Below are 20,528 nucleotides of genomic sequence, written 5' to 3'. Positions count from 1 at the left end.
TACCTTTTGATAAAACTACTGTCGGAATTTGGTTTTCTGCCAAAAGTGTCAAAAAGTCTCGTCTTTTGTGCAAATTTTGCAAAAAAAATCTTGTTTTTTTCCAAAAATTGCTAAAAATTGCGAGTTTTGACATGAAATTCCAAAAAGTCTCACTCGTTTGTGTCGCTCTTTTACCAGAAATTGCAAAAATTCTCACGTTTTTGGCAATAATTGCCAAACAATCCGTTCCGGCTCTTTTCTAAAATTTTACAAGTTTCTGTCGAGTTTCACTTCTGGTGATAATTTTTCTGTTTCTCAGTTTTTTTAATGTTTTTTTTTTTCAATTGAATTAGGTTTTGATTTTTTTTTAACATTACACTATTTTTTGTTTTTGAAATACGAGTTGGAGCAAATACATATTATATTTATGCATTACACTTGAGAAATTCTTTTTTCACTTCGTAGAATATGTATGAAGGGGGTAATTCTCACGTCAATTTGGTAAAGCAGCATGACGTACAGGGAATATGTATTTACAACATTATATTTGTAGTTTACTATACATGGTACATAGTTGCTGGACGTTCCAAGACAGTTGAAGAGCATTCGGTACTACATATTAGAAAATCATAGCTCGGCGTGCCATTTCAGAAGAACATTTCTCTATCACTTTTATTCAAGCTTATAATTAAAATTTATATGTTGTTGAATAAATCAAGGTGTAGTTGGGTACATGCCTTCATGAATGGATACGTACTCCGTTCACGTGTACGATTACATTGCTATACAGGAGGAGAAACATTGAGTAGAGAGAATACGATCGAACAACCAAATTCAAAGAGCTATGATTAAAAAACTTATAAAAAATTGTTTTTCTGATTTACTCGCCGCGCGATTTATATACTTACGCGTTTACAGCATCCCAATGTTTATTGCGCAGTAATAATATCGATATTCTATTAGATGTAATTATTAGTTAGTGTAGTATACTCTTATACATTTTACATTGCATTAGGTACATTTGCGAATAATTTGCATCCATTTAACTTTACCTAATTTCGTTTTCTTTTTTTTTTTTGCTCTGGATTACAGCTTGAAACCCCCTCCGAAGGATGGCGTCACCAAAAGTAATCCTAGTAAACGACATCGAGAACGGTTGAACGCGGAATTGGATACGTTGGCTAATTTACTTCCATTTGAGCAGAACATATTGTCAAAATTAGATCGACTTTCGATACTGAGGCTTTCCGTTAGTTATTTAAGGACGAAGAGTTATTTTCAAGGTATGTCATTGAAATTACATCAATTAGGTATACGTACACGTAGGATTTAGTAGGTGCTTGAGAAGCATTGTATGTAACATGTAAAATTGGTTGGCTGTCATCATGTTTTGTGGCAAAATGCCTATTGATGGTTGTTTGATTGAGTTTGCTTTTGTATAATGATGCATATATTTTAAGAGTATCATATTCTGGAATGATTTGGTTACATTACATTCGTGTACCTATATTTCTAACGTAACGTAAATTAGCATTTACCTACCTTGCTGATGAGGAAGCTCAAAAATCTTGTCTGAAAAATAGCAGCATATAAACCATATGCTTTATGCTATACATATGTGGTGGTAATTCACACTATATTTTTTCCCTCGTCTTGGCAAAAAAAAATAAAATCTGAAGGTACGCATGTTGCTGGAGAATTTGCATACCTATCTGTATAGCATGCCTCTCTCATCCAGTCTTCGTCTCTGTTGTTCTGTTCTGTATACTTACTTACTGTATACCGTGATTGCGATATGTAAACAAGCTATTCTCGCGTAGAATGCCAACTTGAGAGATTTAACCGATATTACTAGGTTTTTTTTCCTTTTTCTTTTTTTCCCCCTTTAAAAACGAATATCCGGTATAACTTCAATTCCCACCCATCCCTTCTTCTCTTTTTAGTTTCTGTAGTTTTCTGGAAGATATCAATGTAATACAATGGTTCTCATCGAAAGATCGTATAATTGAAGCGTATTGCTTTTCGTGAATGAGCTTTTTTACAAAAACGACTGGATTTGCGTGAGAAAATTGTATAGAGAGAATTGGAGATTGATCGCAGATCTAGATTTTCTACCTTTGATATGTTGAACACTTGAACAGTGTGCAGACAGGAAGTATACTGCCTATTGAGAGTGAAAATGATGAAGCCGAGGTCTCACAGCTATTCTAAGAGCAACTTTAAAACCGTTTTTAACAACGATAGTATCTCAATTGTGAACTTTTTTTTTCTTCAAAAAGAGCATGCAAAAATACATCAACATCATTAGCCAAAATTTCCAGTATTGAAGTGCAAAATTGGGTCAAAAATGGGGGGAAAACAAAATGTCTATAAATTAAACTAGAAAGCTGAAATTTATTATAATTATACTCCCCCCTCCCTGCATGATGTGGGAACGGGTTCAAATTGTTTTGAGCAGTTCTTTAGCTTCCAGTAAAATTTTGAACGTTGAAATCTACGTAAAATTTGTTTGAAATATTTTGAATCATAATTTGATGCACTGCTCACTTTGAAGCAATTCTGTAAAAAGATCAAAAAAGTGTCCGAAATTAGAAAAGTCGACAGTATCTGTGATAATTTCAACTTTCACAAATCTGTCGGAGATTCCAGAATTGTCGTGAACGGTTCAAAAACGTTTTCAGTTGATTGTAGGAGAGAGGAGGGGGTCATTAAATTCAAAAATTATCAAAATTTCAAGTTTTAGGTCATTCTGGTAAAATTTTAATTTTTTTTTCATTTTTAGACCAAATTTTATTCTTTCGTAAATTCACCAAAAATCAAAAAATGCTATTTTGGTACGTAAAATTTTGGCTGGTCGTGTGTTTTGTGTGCTTTTTCGATTTTGCTCGGCCTAGTTCAAGAATTTGTCTGTCAATAGGGGGTAAAGTGATGAAAATTGCTATTTTGCTTGTAAATTTTCACCTTTGGCTCATTTCAATTGATTTTTTTTCAAACTTGTAAGTTGCAGGAATGTTAGACATTTCTAAGGGTTATTTAAATGTATAAAAAAATTTTCAAATTTTCAAATCTTCAATTTTTTACGTTATGATTGGGGTATTTTTCCAAATTAAAAACCCTTATTTTGAAGAAAACGAGTAAGAAAAATCGAAAATTTTCAGTTTTTCTGAAATTGCATTATATGATGTATTTTGATTTTGCATTCAACTCATGCATGAATTTTGGTTTGGTAGGTCGTTTTCAAAGGTAGGCCAAGGGTTCCTAGAATCGCATGACTCAATTTTTTCAAATTTAAAATACTTATTATAAAACACTGAAAAAATTGGCAAATTGGGTCCCAATTTGGGTTGATGGTGTAGTTTGGCATCTTTTGTAATAATTATATCACCAAAACAATTTTTCCACCAAAATTGACTAATTTGGAGGGGCGGGGGGGGGACAAATCGTATGAAAAATCAGTTTTTTTAAAAAAATAATTTTGATTGAAATCTAAAAAAAATTGTATACTTACAAATTTTTCTTCAATTTCAATTTTTTTGCTATTTTTCCTGTGAAAATGCGACTTTGTTTATTCCTTTCTGTGTGTGTAAGGGCAGGAGGTGGAGTTCAGCTTTCTGATAATTGGGCAGAAAAGAAGAAGTGATTTTTAAAAGAAAATTCCATTTCCTGAAATAACCCTTAATTGTGCCTAGCACCCCTCCAAGTTGAAAACAATTGATTACAGTACCTACGATATGCCCAAGATGGAAATTTTCAATTAGTGAAATTGCAGTTTAATTCTTTTTAGGGGTTAAGGGTGAGGTTGGGATCTAAATCATGAGGAATAACTTCCAGTGGATAGTTTCAAAATCCGAGGATTATAAAAATTTTTAGATACAACCTCAATCCATAACTCCTTCAAAAGGAATAAAATTGCGACTTTATCAATTGAAAATTTCCATCTTTGGCAGACTGTAATCAAATTGTGTTCTTTCAGCTTTTCAGGTTAATTTAGGCAGAATTTTATGAGACTTGACCCTTTGACTCCTCATAAAAACTTCTTGAAACTTTAATGCGTGAAACTGTGATTGGTGGGGTATTTCTGCTTGCTCTTTCGATCTACTTTTACTCAGATCCGAAATTTTTCTGCTAGTTCAAATACTACCCCCCCCCCCCCCCATTAATTAGGTTTGTTTTCGTTTAGTACCTTGACTTGATACGGCGCAATAATATGCTCAATATTCCGTCAATTTTTCTCCAATTTTTCATACACGATCTGCAAAAAAGCAAATTTTTGACCCGATCTTGCCCTCCCTTCCTTCTCCTTGGCGTTGGTAATCTTTATCGGGTTTGACAATGCTTCAGTACCTACCCACCTCCTTTTCTACTTTTTAGGGGATGAATTTGTACGAGTAGGTTACGGTCCTTACCTTTTGTACTTACCACGATGCCCATTGCCCACATTTAATTTGAAGACAGACCGACGACGACGACGACGTCGAATGGTATCGACAACGATGGCGAGTTTTTTTTTTCTTTCGTTCTTTTTAAGAACCACTGTCGAACAAGATTCAGTATTCATTGATAATAAAGGTGGTGCGCGGTAATTACTGTCCGACACCTTTTAGTAATTGATTTAAAGTCGCTTCAACACATACGATGTGACTACTGCTTATCCATATCACTTTACAAAATCTTATGAGAAAATATTGCTTCCCAGTACATCGCGTCGCAACCCAAGTAACCGTAGACTGTGCAGTGTGGTGTGCAGTGGTGCACCATGATTTACTATCTTTCTTTTTCGCGCCAGCGTAGCCGCGCGTTTGTATGTGTGCGAGTGTTTTTTGTTGTTTTTTCACTTCTACTTTTTCAGAGCTTCTTCTCTCCTTTCTCGAGGTGTATCGGTGGTGGTTGATTTAACACTGTATCGAGCTCGATAGTGTGCTGGTTGTGGTTGTTGTGTCGTCGTTTTTTTCGCTGCTAACAATTTTATTCATTAAAACATCCATTAGACGCGATATCATGACGACGATCGGCTTCCAGTTTTTCGCAACCAGCGTCGCAGCTATTTATCGTTCTGATTAGAGCGAAGCTAACTCGTGTAATTTATGTAATGTTCGCATTTTAAACCTATACCATACACCATACCTTACCATACCATCGAGTATCGACACCAGCAGACCTCTAAATAAGTATAATTCAAACTTGCCGGATGGTTTAAATTGATTTTTCTATTTACGACCACGGCTGCTAGGCGAATTCGTTCTCTTATATTCTTGACCGAGAGATGCGATAAGAAAATGCCAAACCAAATGCGCAAAGTGAACTTCTCGCGAATGCTGCATGTGCTACTGTATGTCTACATGCGTGTGTTTAGTTGCAGTTGCAGTTGTATGTAGGTACATCTACACTTATATACCTTACCAACTGTGTATGAGATTCTGCGAAAAGTTGGCAGAAAAAAAAAGGCAAAAAAACACAATCATGTCAGTTCTGTTTACTGGTTAAAATGTACGTAATACTGCGAGAATATTGTGCAGTATGCAGGTATAGATCTCAACTAGCGAGACACTTAGCAGACTACGGGCAATTAAATATTATACATACCTATGTACAACTAGAAGCAGTTTTTTCCTTGTGTGGACATCGAAAGCGCGAATGAACAAATGATTGAGGTGCAATCAAGCCCAAGGTATGAGTCATCAAATACAAACACAAAAAAAGAGAAGAAGAAGAAATCTCAGCAAATTGAAAACTACGTACTACCTGTACCTTACCTACCTACCTACCTACCTACCTACCTATTACGAGTATATTCGTATTAATGCAAAACTCAAACGTTCAATTAACATGTTTATTTTTCATCTCTGTCTTAACCCCGCCTTTAGCTTTCGATTTGTGATATTTTCGTGATCGTTTGATATTAAGAATATGACGAGTTAATTAGTACGGAATACCTTTCGAGAGAATCCCGCTTTTGGATACCTATACCTTAATTAAGGCGAGTTAGTAGCGAACCCATATTTCTCCAGATGCGCTTCTTTTTCAATTTCACCCCGTATACCTCTACCGGTAGCCTACTCGTTGTACCTATATTACGAGTATTTGTTGCTTCTGCTTACGTGTACGTGATCTTTCAGCCCTGATGCCTTAAGGTATCGCCTTGGCCGCGATGCTCCCTTCGTCAAGTTATTTCATTACGATTGTGAGCAGAAATCATTTTGTTAGTTTTTTAAAATCCAGTGGAACTGATTCGTATAAAATTTATTGATGGAAAATCAGAAATGTATTTAAATATCGTGAAAGAAAACAGTTGGAAATTATTGAATGTTGATAGAAAATTCGTAAAATGCGAGCAGAATATTGCGGAAAGTAGCTGAAAATTGATTGAAAGCTATCGAAATTGAATGAAGTTTAGAAAAACTGCATGAAGTACATACTTCATAAAAACAGTAAAATTGTCATTTAAAATTTGGGAATATTTCTAGAACGGAGTCGAAATTGAAATGACTGAAAGTTTTTGAAATACCTTGGAATTTGACAAAATCTTTGCTAAATACCCAGATTATCAATAATTGATTTCATTTTTTTTTTTTTTTTGAAAATTTTCCTGTAAGAGATTTGACTTTTAAAATTTTTTTCTGTGTTTGTGAGCTGGGAAGGTTGAGTGTAGAGCTTTCTGAAAATTTTGTTGAAAATAGGTAGTGAAAAAAGTAGTGCAAAAAGTTGATTTTTGAAAAAAAATTCAGTTAGATACCATGAAAGTGAAATTTATGTAAAATTGAGGGGATTTCCGAAAGAAAGTCGAATTTGTCAAAAATTGCTTGAATGTTTTGCTTTTGCTGTTAATAATTCATAATTTGATCAAAATAATCGAAATTGAATAGGTACAAATTTTCAAAAAAATTTAAATTAGCATGAAAGAATTCTTAAAATTTAAAAAATTGATTAAATTTGTACAAAAATTGCATTAAAAAAGTTGAAAACATAATAAAACGATATAAAAACAAAAAAAAAACACATAAAAATCAATAGAAATTTTCAAAAAGTAAATTTCAAATCAACAAAAAGTGACGAAATTTCGGCAGATAAAGACAAAAATTATGCAAATAAGACTTTTGAAAATGTGATAAAATTGTGTAAAAGAAAGCATTAAAACCACTATAAATGCCAAAAATTGATGAAATTACTTTGAATTCGATACAATGTATCAGAAATTGTGTAAACATCGTTGAAATGATTTAAAATCTTGTACATATAACACATTGAAATCACTGTACTAATGAACAAAAAAAAAAAAACGGTTGAATTGTCTCGTATTAAATTTGTCAAATATTGTTTGAAAATCTTTCAAAATGTTGTGAAAATTGGTGAAAATGAATAAAACTCAATGAAGGTAGAAAATTGTAAAACAAAAAAAAATGGTCAAAATGTTATTTGTTAAAAATCGCTTCAAGTAAAACACAAATTTATAAAATTAACATAAAATCTCTGAAACTTACGAAAAATTTACCAAAGGTTGCATACTTACAATACAAAACTCGGTGAAAATGACATAAAAATATCAAAAATAACTAAAAATCGGAAATTGAACAAAATTTTACGAAAATTGCCTGATTTTTTTTGGGTGTTTGTAATTACTTGATTATTACACCCATCGTGTGAGATTTAGATCGAGTTGGTAAGGTCAAGTTTTTTGATTAGGTCTTAGAATTTTTTAATTTCGGAAGGGTCGTCTGGTATGAATAGGGATCTTTCATCTATTTGTAGGGATAGTCTGTGCTGATGTAAGGAGGGACAGTGAAATAGTAAGTGTTGGACAGATATAAGTTCTGACAGGCAGAACTGGCATGTGGAGTTTTTTGGGGCCTTTTCATAGAGGTGATTGTGTGTGATTTTTGTGTGGCCAATTCTCAGTCTGGTTATAATGATTTCTTCAAGTCTGTTTAAGTGGGAGAGGTTTTTCCAAGGATGGACTAATTTTTTATGTTGAAAGAGCTTGTTTGTGGTTTGGAGGGACCAAAAGTTTTGCCATTTCTTAAGTGTGCTTTGGGTGAAGATAGATTTGAGGTAGTAAACTGTGATAAATATAAGGGGAGAAAGGGTGGTGGCAGATTTTGCAGTAATATCTACAATTTCATTTCCTAAGATTCCAACGTGGCTGGGTACATACATAAACTGTATAAAGAACTTTGAATTTTGTAAGTCAAATAGAGTTTTATGAATATTTTGAATTAGAAGATGATTGGAAATAAGATTTTGGATAGCAGTTAGTGAGCTGAGGGAATCACTTTGAATTAAGAAGGACTTATTTTCTGATTCATAAGCGAGTATATCGCAGAGACAGTGGAAAATAGCTGCGAGTTCGGCAGTGTAGATTGAAGAACAGTTATGGATTTTAAAATTTGAAATTCTATCATTTATAGAGTAGGCATATCCCCTGTGAAGTGTTGGTATTTTTGATCCATCTGTACAGCAAAGATTGAATTTTTTGTATTCTGATAACAGCTCAAGATAGTTCTGTTTTATTACTAATGGAGAGTGGCTATTTTTTGAGTAGTTAATAAGCTGTAGATTGACTTGAGGAGGCTTTAGAAGCCAAGGGGGGTATAATATTGGTTTTTGGATGAGAGTTTTAGGATTGATTTGAAGATCATTCAACATTGTGATGAGATTAGAAATGGGTCCTTCTATATGGTCAAAATGTTGGGAGTTTGGTGGGTTAATTGAGTTTTGGAGTGGATGGGAAGGGTTGGTGGATGCATTTGAGATGAATTTGTTTGTTATGAGAGTCTTCTAAAATCTGGTGGTAATTCTGCCGCTTCACAATAAATGCTATCTATTGGAGAGGAATAGAGGGCTCCTGTACAGATCCTTAGGGCCGAGTTTTGATTTGTTTTTTAAGATATTAGAAGTTTTATTTGAGATATTTGCAAAACATGGCCTTCCATACTCAATTTTACTGCGAATTAGAGATTTATACAAGTGAAGTAGGAGTTTGCGAGATGGATTATACATCTTAGTACTCGTATTTTTGATTATTTTCAACAGATTTAGGCGTTTCATGAGATCTGATTTTACTTTTAGGAAATGAGGAGTCCAATTTAGTTTTCTATCAAAAGTTAAGCCAAGAAATTACTTAGTAGTGGTTTTGAATTCTAAAGAGTGTCTTTTGAAGTTGAGAATGAGATCTGGAGGAATCTTTTTTTTTTTGTGAAAAGTATACAGTGGGTTTTTGACTCTGAGAAGGTTAGACCATTAGTATCTGCTCATGATTCAATTTTTCAAGGGTTTCTTGGATTACATGAAGAGCTAGTTGAATATTATTTGAACGAAAGGAAATGTTTATATCATCAGCAAAGATTCTCAGAGAAATGAGTCTAGAAACAACATTGGAAATGTCATCAAACAAAAGTACAAATAAGACTGTGCTAAGAACTGAACCTTGGGGGACTCCATTTTCAATTTCAAAAAATTCTGAATATGTATCACTAACTCTCACTCTAAAAAGTACGGTTTGTTAAGAAATTCTGAATAAAGTAGGCCAAATGTCCTCTAATTCCAATGGAATGTAATTTTTGGAGAATTTTATAATGCTGGGTTTTATCAAATGCCTTTTCAAGATCAAAAAAGATTGAAAGAACACTTTCTTTATTCTGGAAGGCTGAACTAATTCCTTTTGGAGACTAAAAAGGTGGTCTAGGGTAGATCTTCTCTTTCTGAAACCACTCTGATAAATGCTAAGAGAGTTTGAACCATTTTTTCAAGTATTTTGCAAGGAACTGAAGTTAAGGAGATGAGGCGATAACTAGATGCAAGATTTGGGTTTTTATCAGGTTTTAATATTGGAATGATTGTTGCAGTTTTCCACATTTTTGGGAAGGAATCAGAAGTCCAAATTTTGTTATAGTATAACTGAAGTAAGTCTTCTTTTCCGGTGTCTGAAAGGTATTTTAACATGTGAGGGTGAATTTCATCAGGTCCAGGGGATGAGTCTTTAATCTTGTAGTTTAGACATTGTTGATAAATATGTTATGATTTACCTTTCAGATAATTTCGTTTCCAAAAATTATCCTGAATTTAAATTCATAACCGAAAATTTTGAACCAGAGAGCTAAAAAAAATGCCCTAAAAATGTAAAAAAGAAAAATGAAAATATCAGATTTTGTCTGTGCGGGGCTGGTTTTTGATTCATTTCTGCGAATTGAAATTAGACGAGTGGATAATTGGAAATATTTTCTGTTAGTTCCTGATCATTCCAAAAGCCGAACATGAATAGATTTGCATGCCCTTTTACCCTTTGCTTGGCTGTTGCTGCCTTATTTGCACGGAATTTCAACAAAAATTCGTCAATCAGTGTTGATACATACAGTGTTTTTTTAGAAGTAATCAAAGCCGAAGCGTAATTAATTTCATTGAGTAATTTGAATTAACACCTCGTACAGGTAACGTTAGTTACTGGTTTGGAGGCGGCGGAGGTGGTGACAGGGCAGGGTGTTGCGTTGGTAGACTCGGAACAGAAACAGATTGCATATACGAGTACTACGCAGATCCAGATACGGATATATAGGTACTCGTATTCGTATTTGAAACTTGGGCAAGACTTTCGAAATAGTTAAAATTCTCAATTATCGCGCACTAAAACCATTAAAAATTAAACGGCTCACAAAATCCATCGTTATTCTCCGCTCATTGTTTCAAAGCCCGTAAACATTAAACGCGAGAGGAGCTTTAATTATCGTCTCCTCACGCGGCGCGGCCACCGCATACGAGTATGTTCGCGCGTCCCTACGAGTATACGAGTAGGTAACTCCGTCCGAACACCTCGCAAAGCCGATTTGATTTTTATATTCTTTCTTTTCCAAGTCGGTATATTTATACTCGATCGTTGTATATATACAATTGTACAATAAAACAATAAAACGAAAATCATGATCGTTTTGTAGTTAGCTGTGTAATATACTTAGCGACGACTTGAAGAAAAGGCCGACCTATCTATTAACCCGAATGACCCGCTCATAAAGTGGTACACAGACGCGAAACTTCTTCGCAGTATAATCGGGCTCGGGCTTCATTTGAAGGCACTCATGCTCGTCCAGCCGCCACCACCACCTCACCACCTATTACACAGACAGTACTTTGAAGGAAGAAGAAAAAAAAAACAGTTGCCATAGCCATACCTTACCTATACCTCTTTAACAATTTCTTTTCAAAGACAGTCGTCCGCACCACTATACCCTTAATTGCTGATTAATTATAGGTGTTAGGCGGCTCTTCTCCGTCTATACACTATACAGATATTATACGGATACCGAATTCAATGTACCTCTGTGCCCATGTACTTACCCATTTATGTACTAGACTTAAACATATGTACTTACTCGATGTATCCATGCGTTTCATCTACATATTGTAGGCTTCTAGCATTTATGAAATATCCATGAATAGGGCCTATAAAGTCGCGTCTGGAATTCGAAAAAAAAACAGCTAATAATATATCCGATTAATTTCTTTTACAAGGGAGTCTTTTGACCTCGCACTCTCCAATTTGAACGAAACCAAACATGTTCTGAAACCTCTGTAACCAAAATTTCAAAAGCTAACGTTCATTTTTAGATTTCTGAAAATTTTTTGAAAATCTGAAATATAAATAATATACTTAATTCAAAAATTCTGTTTTTAGAGCTTTTATTAAACTGTTTCCCAAAGTGTACGTCATCTTCTTAAGCAAAGTGAACTAATGAGAATAATTGCCTTGATTCAACAGCTCTTTTTGGGTCATTCTGGAGCCTCTTGAAAATTTTCGATTTTCCCAAGAAATTTTGAATCGCTCTAAAAGGGCTAAGAATGAGCTTAAGCAAGGATGCAAAGTGGTAATAATGGTCGGCATTGAGCTGCAGATCGATGCAATTTCAGAAAATTTCGAATCTTCTGATGACTCATCTGAACAATTGACAAATCGTTCACCATCCAGAGACCTGGTTGCGTATCTTGCAGCCCCAACTTCTCAAATTACTCACCTGCCTCAGAAAAAAGTTGGTTTCAATCACTGAAATGGAAAAAAAAATTTGAAAAAGTTGCATTAGTTGATTATTGAAAATTATTTTACCTAAATTGTTTTTTAAAAAAATCAGAATAGCTGACAAGAAAATCTTCTCGAGGTGTCCGCTTCCGATTTTAAAGGGGCTGCGATTTTTTTTTTTGGAAAGCCAAAGGGCGTGTTCTGAAATCCCCATTACCAAATTACCATAATTCCAGCTTCCCCCAGTTAATTTTTCGATTTTCGGCGATCTTTTTGATAATTCAAATTTGACTACTTCAGACGATTCGTGCTTTTTTCTTTAAGAAAAATGAAAAATTATTCAGACAAAATAGATAAAAATTAGTCCTGAAAAAAATACGAACCCTTCCTCTTTCCCTCCCCCTCCCCCAATCAGAATGTCAACATTTGGAGCTGTTCTGGAGCATCCAGCGTGATTCTCGATTTCTCCGGAATTTTGAAATTTCTCCAGAAGGCGTGAAAATTAACTTCGGCAGCTAAACATCGAGTTGTGGCTTATAGGTATTCGACCTTTTCACTAATTTTATCCACATTTGAGCAGATTTCCTGGAGGACACCTCGTGTGCGTTTTTTCAACTAGAATTTCTACGAGAAAGAAAGCAAAAAAATCAGAGACTTCCTGTTCACAAAAAAAAAAATTTGAAATTTTCGCAGCCTCTGGACTAAAACCAACTCTTCAAATCCGAATTTCACCGGAGTCATTCTGGAGCCATTTGAAATTTCCGGAGAAATGGAAAGTCGGCTTGCGCTGGAGATTCTCGAATTTCAACAAAATATTTTTTGTGAACATGATATTTTTGATTTTTTTACTTTTTTTCTTGTAAAAATTCTGGTTAAAAAAAACGAACTTGATGTGTCTGCCTGGAAATTGGCCCAAATATAGATAAAAATGGGTAAACAAGTATTCTGGAGAAATCGAAGATCGCACTGCAGGCTCCAGAACGAACGCTCCAAATGGTGAAACTTGGTGGGGCGGACGGGCGGGGTTAAAGTATACACCACCCGAATTCTTCAAGTTTGGATTTTTAAAAATTCGCCAGAAATCTAAAAATTGACTTGAGCAGCAGAAATTTTGCAGGTGATGAGGTTTCAGATCATGCTCTTTTCAAAACTCACGGATCCGTTTAAACCGGAGGCGGACATTTTGAGCAATGCTCTTGTGAGCAAACTTTGTGTATATTGCTTGAAATTTTATTAAAATACCATGAAAATAATTGAAAAAATAATCAAATTTTAGAAAATTACAAAAAATTGATCAAATGTTATTAAAATTGAAAAAAAAATTGTGAAATTTTGACGACAAGTGTGTAGCTGAAGTTGCACGAAAAAACGTTAAAAAATGAACCTTAGAGAAATGGAAAATTTTGAACTTTGAACAAATTTTATGCAGCGAACACGACCGCTTTCTCGAGTTTTTTCTTTGTAAAATCGACGACCAACAGACCTAGAAAAGTTCACAGATTTTCAACACATCCTGTGACTATCCTTACCCTACTGAGTTTTTACCAGAATAAATATTTCAAATTTCGATTTGGTTATCCCCAAAAACAAATCAGCAGGATCGTAAATTTGAATCTCAACTTTTGAAACATACTAAATAAGGCTCAGATATAAAAAACGTTTCTCTCTTGACTGCTCAGCACTGCTTACACCACAAGTGGCCGAACCAAGCAACCAATTGGCGCGGCACGATGACCGCATTCCAAAGAATGGGAAAACAGCAGCGTTCTGCGTTTATATTCGATACATTACGTATACTTACGTACGCACAATTTCATATATCTACGTATATGCGAGAAAAGGAAACGAAGGGAACAACCACCTCTGCTAATAAACCAAATACCAACGTAATATTGAATCGAATGCGCCGGTGAAAGAAAAAAAAACACACATAATAATTACAGGTACCTACTGCGAGGATTCGATCGAGGAGTGGTCTTATAATATATACAATCGCGTACTGCACACCATCGTACATTATGATGCTGTACCTATTAGATTGAATTACGAGTATCTACTCGTATATACAGAACTTCTGCAGTAGGTATAGGTAAGCTGATGATCAACATCATCATCATCATCATCATCATCATCATCATCAAAACCATTATCGCATCGGTAAAGGCAACAGAAGCCATATCCATACCTGGATACTCGAATATGTACGTACGTACGATGTATGTATGTATTTGTATGTACACGAAAAATGCTCTCCGTGTTCCTCGTACCTATATCCGCCCTTTTCCTCACAACAAATACTTCTTCATTTCAATAATACTGCTGGTAGCTCGCTCAGCTAAATTAAAACCAGCTATTACTTGAATTTTTAATTTTTTCTCCACTAATTAATAACTTGATTATGTACACTGTACAGTGTACGGTAGTGATAGTAGTATAGTTGGTATAGTAGTTGATGGTGTTACGCGTTCATATTCGTATGGCAGGTACTTCTATGTACCTAGATATTGTTTTTAAGCTACCTTTTTTTCGTATTTTTATTACACGTGCTTCTCTATATTCTCGCGTATACCTATCTCTCTCGTTCATTCCCTCCCCCCGTCCCCTGCCCCCTTTCTAGTATATAATATGATTTGCGCTATTGCGCTATGCGCGTTCGCTCTTCACGTGTGGCGTAATTAATTAAATCGTAAAACGTTGTTGAACTTAGAATTCGTTATTGGTTAATTAAAAAAATATAATTCTACATACGGATGCCCGTTATCCGCATGTACGTACCAATAGTATTCCACTGTAGACAAGCAGCCACTATAGCTGTAAACCTATATCTATATCTGAATTGGAGTTATAGGTTTCAATTTCTCAGACTCTAATCCAAGTCCAAAAAAATCTACATAATTATATTATGCTTCTTTTCGTGAAGCTCCCTGGGTCATTCCACGTCAATTGGACCAAGAAGTGGTAGGGGGGTTCGGCGATTTTTTTGAAATTTTTCCTGTGGAAAGACCTTCCGAAGGGATGACCAATGGCACAAATTGCAGCCGTCTAGCCCATTTTTAAAGGCAGCCAGGGGGTGTCAAAGTTTTCAGTGAACCTAAAATATCATCCATTTCAGCAGTGGATTACTCGATAACCGCGATACCTACCAAAATGGAACATTTTCCCATAGTTGAGGGTTTTGAAAGGCTTTTTGGTGATATCGTAAAAATCAGTGTTGCCACTTTTTTTCGTACAAAAAATTAGCTCATAAAGTTTCAAAACGTAGTTTTCACATCGTTCCGACTCTCAAAAATTCTGAAAAAAATATATTACGGACAACTTTTCATGCTGAACAACATATTAAAAAATTGGGATGGCACTATGTCGCAAAGTCGATTTTAAAAAATTTTAAGTTTGCAAAAAAATGCGATTTTTTTATTTAATACCATGAAAAAAAGTTTTGATAGGTGAAGTTGACCCATTTGACCCCTATTTTTACGTATCTGTTGAAAAAGTTGAAAAATCCCTTTCACTCGATGAAATGAACTCCTCACAAAAAAATCAAACTTCGAAAAGATTCAAAAAATAAACAAATTTTTATTTTTTTGTTGCGAGTGTAATTTTCATCAACTTTTTCATGAAATACGTCAGAAAGAGGTCAAAATAAGACAACTGACTAAATTTAAACTTTTTTTGATGTTTGAAATTGAAAATTGAATTACGTAAAAATAGGGGTCAAATGGGTCAACTTCACTTATAAAAACTTTTTTTCATGTTTTAAATCAAAAAATCGCATTTTTTCGCAAACTTTGAATTTTTTTAGGTCGATTTTGCAACATGTTACCATCCCAATTTTTTAATATGTTGTTCAGCATGAAAAGTTGTCCGTAATATATTTTTTTTCAGAATTTTTGAGAATCGGAACGATGTGAAAACTACGTTTTGAAACTTTATGAGCTAATTTTTTGTACGAAAAAAAGTGGCAACACTGATTTTCATGATATCACCAAAAATCCTTTCAAAACCCTCAACTATGGGAAAATGTTCCATTTTGGTAGGTATCGCGGTTATCGAGTAATCCACTGCTGAATTGGATGATATTTTAGGTTCACTGAAAACTTTGACACCCCCTGGCTGCCTTTAAAAATGGGCTAGACGGCTGCGATTTGCGCCATTGGTCATTCCTTCGGAAGGTCTTTCCACAGGAAAAATTTCAAAAAAACGCCGAACCCCCTACCACTTCTTGGTCCAATTGACGTGGAATGACCCCCCTGTAATCTTGAAAAGGTGAGTATTTTAAGGAAGTTGGAATTTTCTACCTCTCACCTCGCAAAATTAATTACCACGGGTGAGAAAATAATTCCCTGTTTTTTATTTTCCCTCTACATATCTGCAAAAAAATAATGCCCCCCCCCCCTTGTTCAAAAAAATCGAAGAAATGAAAAAAAAATGATGAAAATTCTTTGTTTCTACGTCAGAATTTTTCTAAATAATCCCATTTTCAAGAAAAAACTTTCCCCGACCCTTCAAACCATAGTAAGGAGCCCCTCAAAGTTGAAAAAAATCTAAAAAAAATAAAATAAGGGGAAATTTTGAAAATATCTCATTTCCACGTCGTAATTGTTCTACATTTCCCCCCTTTTCAAGACAAAACCTTTGTTGAACCCCCAAATGATGTTGGCTCTGTTGTATAGAGCCCCCCAAAATTGAAAACAAAAACAAAAACATTGATGTCCGTAGAAATTTTTTGAAAAAAGAGAAAAAATTCCGCTATGTGAATAAGTAACGTAAGTACACCCTAGTGGTTATTGAAGTCTTACGCAAGTCCTCACTCTTATACCCATTTACAAATATGTATGATACCAACTCGACTACACTCCTAATAACGAATAATTCGCATTAATTATTCCGCTGTCAGTTGCGCTAGACGCTCGATTACGCAGATTTAATTACTCGCTGGCTGTAACGATAAATCAGTTTTTCAACGAAACCAAACCATCTCCATCTCCCGTGGCACACAAATCTTCTAATCAATTACACAGAATCCAGCCCAACCGATGTACGTGTACGATTATTCGTGCCTACTCGAATCTGATTCGTAAATAGGTAATTCAATTAATGTTCGTCGCAAATATATGCTAATAATATGGTGATAAACGAATAAAATAATTACGCTTACATATGTTAAAATGAGTCTACAACGTTGTTACAACATTATAAAACACCTAATAATATTCAATCTTCAATTTAAAATACTCGTATGTAGATAAATGACGTAGATACACTTTTTCTTTCTACAGAAATTTCCATTTTCTTCAAAAATATGGTGTTTTTCAAATCGCAAAATGAATTTTTTTAAAAATCAACCCCCTACCCCGTTTTTCGTTTTTTGCCAAATTGTCAAAGTCTTACTTTTTACTAATCCGAAGCTTTCCCTTTTTTACCAAATTCATTGGGCAAATTTTTTTTTCAGGATTTCATCTTTTAAAAATCTGCTGGAGACTCCTTAATTGTTCAAAATCAATTCGAGGGTTCGAAAGTAGAAAACATACTATAAATTTTGGCTTTCTACGTAGAACAATTTGGTAAAATTTTGATTTCTTCCTCATTTTGGTCTGATTTTTATAGCACCTGAATTAATTTCAGCTGATGATGTATTTTTGCATGCTCTTTCGATTCAGCTTTGCCCGGTTCAAAAAAAATTTCTATGTACGAGTTGGGATTCCTTGCTTGTGAGATAAGCAAATTTCTCAGTTGAACCATTTTCTATCTGATTTTCACACATTCGTGAGAAAATCGTTTTATCCATACAAGAGGTACATATACTTTCTGTGGTTAGTTTGTTATTGCTGCAGAATAGAATTAACCGATTGTTATCGATTAGCACCCAGAATGTGATGAAGGTACGAGGAATCGTCGAAATCACCTTGCCTTCGTCCGAGGCAACGATTAGGTGTAGCTCGACTACATAGCAGGGTGGTAGATGTGTGGAATTGTAGATGATACGAGGGGTCGAGGTATGTAGTTTACGCGTACGTTTCTATAAATCATCGTCGTCGCATAGTACGTAAAACTATGATTCATTTAGCGGTGTTGTGAACGCAGTTTGAAGGTGATTAAATGTTCGCAACCCTTATACTCGTATATACTATATGATGTACTGTACTGTATGTAGTTTGTAGTTTGTACTTCCTAAGTTCTTCCTACCGAACCAAGTAGTAGGCACCACGGTGAACAATACGTAGGTAAGGTATACTACGTATAATGTGTACAATTTACAAAATCGATATGGTTATTACGGCACTATGATTCAGGTGTATGGTATGGTATTGGTATCGTACCTAAAACGTAGTGTGACCGTCGCCGGTGCCGCCACGCCCCATCCCATTCTATTCTGCGCTGCGCCGCGCCAAGCCCCGTAAAAGCAACTTTCATTTCGGTGGCTCTCGCATAGTTGCCGATTTCCATCCTTCGTATACGAGTACGTCAGTCATACGTGTACAAAAGTATTCCAAAATTTAGCCTGGCTAAGTTCGAATAAGCGGATTTTTTGTTCTGTTTGGGTCAGTTTCTGAAATTTGAATCTGGGGTGTGATTGTGGGGCTCATGATAACTGATCAGGGAGGCTGAAATTTGGTTTTTCTATTCAAGTTGGAATTTTCCAGGCCCCCTCCGGTGGAAAAAAAATCAAGAAACCAGAAAAAAATCAAATTCATCAAAATTCTTTGATTTGCCCCAGAATTTTTCTAAACAATCACCTTTTCAAGTAAAACCTTTTCCCAACCCTTCACACCATATTGGCTCCCTAGAAAGAAGCCCTTCCCCCAAGTTGAAAAAAAAAGAGAGAGAGAGAGGTAAAGAAGTAAAGGGTAGCTTAAGTTTCCAGCGTTCAAATGATGGTTCCAATTCATTGATACCAGCTTGAAGTTGATTACGAGCAATTAGAAGATCATTATTTTGGCTGAGTAAACACGTATCATCAGCAAACATTGCTATTTCATTATCAGCTGGTTTAGGAATATCATAGCAGTATAAGATGAACAATGTTGGACTCAATACGGCGCCTTGCGGCACACCTTGGCTGATTCCTCAAAGCATAGAGCTTTCATCGTCGATTTGAACATAAAATTTCCTATTTTGAAGGAAGGAAGAAATGATTTTACGTAGAAAGGTGGGTGTTTCGATTGTAACTAATTAGTGAATTAAACCGCAATGCTATACAGAGTTGAAGGCCTTTTTGATGTCTATAAAAGCTGCAGTTGTGAATTACTTCTTTTCATAGCCATTGTTAATAAGTTGTACCATTTGATGCAACTGATGAACTGTGCTCATTTTATTACGAAAACCATACTGAAAAGATGGCAAAATCTGTTCATTTTTCAGAAAGTCCAAAAGACATTTACGAATGATTTTTTCAAGGATTTTGGATAGAGAAGAGAGAAGACTGATAGGTCTATAATCATTAGGAGACAAAGAAGGAGATTTTTTTTGGATAGCACAATTACTTTGGCAATTTTCCAGGTGTTAGGAAAGTAACCAATTCGAAGGCAAGAGTTGAAAAGTGTTTTGAAGCTCATTACGATATTTGTTGGAAGGTTTTTAAGCATAATGTTACTGATGTTATCCGAGCCTGGTAATTTCCAGATTTTGATTTTTTTGATAATATAGCGAATTTCTTCAACTGAGGTTCGACGAAGCATTTTGCAAAGACGATGATTGCTGGGTTGCGTTGAAATATCAAGAGTGTCTGTATTTCTATTGCAGAAAATATCTTTGTAAAAATCAGCAAATAATAATTCACATTTTTTGTGGTTCGTAGTCGCTGATTTGTTATTATGAGTTAGTGGAGGTAATATTGTTTGTTTGTTGAGAAGACTTCTAGGATGATTCCATAAAGAAGAACTGGGCGATAGGCTCTCATGATATTTTTGGTAGATTGTATGTCAATATATTCATCCAATCATTTCCATCTGTGAATCATTACAAACGCACCATGGTTCCTCCAAAACAAAAAAAAGAATAAATGAGAATAAATCAAAATCATGGGAAAATTTTTGGAAATAATTGTATCTCATTTCCATACAAGAATAATTGTTCTACATAACCCTCTTATCGAGAAAAAAATCTTCGTTGGATCCCCAAATGATGTTGACTCTCTTGTGTGGAGCCCCCTCCCCTAGATTTGGGAAAAATGAAAAAAGATAAAAAATTTATGTCTGTGGAAATTGTTTGAAAATGTTGCGTTTATTGGCACAATCTTTCTAAAAAAGCACAGTTTCAAGAAAAGCCTTCCTCGATCTCCCAAATGATGTTGGTGTCGAAAAAAAAATCAAAAATTGACATCTGTACAAATTTTTTGAAAATGTTTCATGTCTAGCAGAGTACTTTTTAACCCTTTGGAGGTTCTCTAGGTTTTCGCGTTAGAAAATTGAAGTGCCTTAATGAGTGTGATAGGGTACCTCGCCCAATTGGCCAAACCACAAAAAAGTCGATGCTTTTGATGAAAAGTTTTATAGGAAAATGAAAGTTTCCAAAAAACACAAATGTGACATTTCCTAAAAAAAAATTGAATGTA

General features: G+C 34.9%; 1 protein-coding gene across 6 annotated transcripts in view; it reads left to right on the top strand.

Moving 5' to 3' along the window:
• ss (spineless) overlaps positions 1-20,528 on the top strand; it is a 176,525-nt gene that overhangs the window by 77,783 nt on the left and 78,214 nt on the right. For all 6 annotated transcript variants that reach the window (XR_010559381.1, XR_010559382.1, XM_065368471.1 and 3 more), the window contains one exon: positions 1,072-1,262. Coding sequence is in view for 3 of the 6 variants with exons in the window: in XM_065368470.1 (XP_065224542.1) it covers positions 1,072-1,262 (191 nt within the window). In the remaining 3 variants the exon portion in view is untranslated. The remainder of the gene's footprint in view (positions 1-1,071; positions 1,263-20,528) is intronic.

This window comes from Planococcus citri, chromosome 5 (assembly GCF_950023065.1).
Source record: "Planococcus citri chromosome 5, ihPlaCitr1.1, whole genome shotgun sequence".
In the NCBI taxonomy this organism is placed as follows: domain Eukaryota; kingdom Metazoa; phylum Arthropoda; class Insecta; order Hemiptera; family Pseudococcidae; genus Planococcus; species Planococcus citri.
The sequence above is the reverse complement of the archived record's forward strand: the minus strand, read 5'-3'. Positions and strand labels throughout refer to the sequence as shown.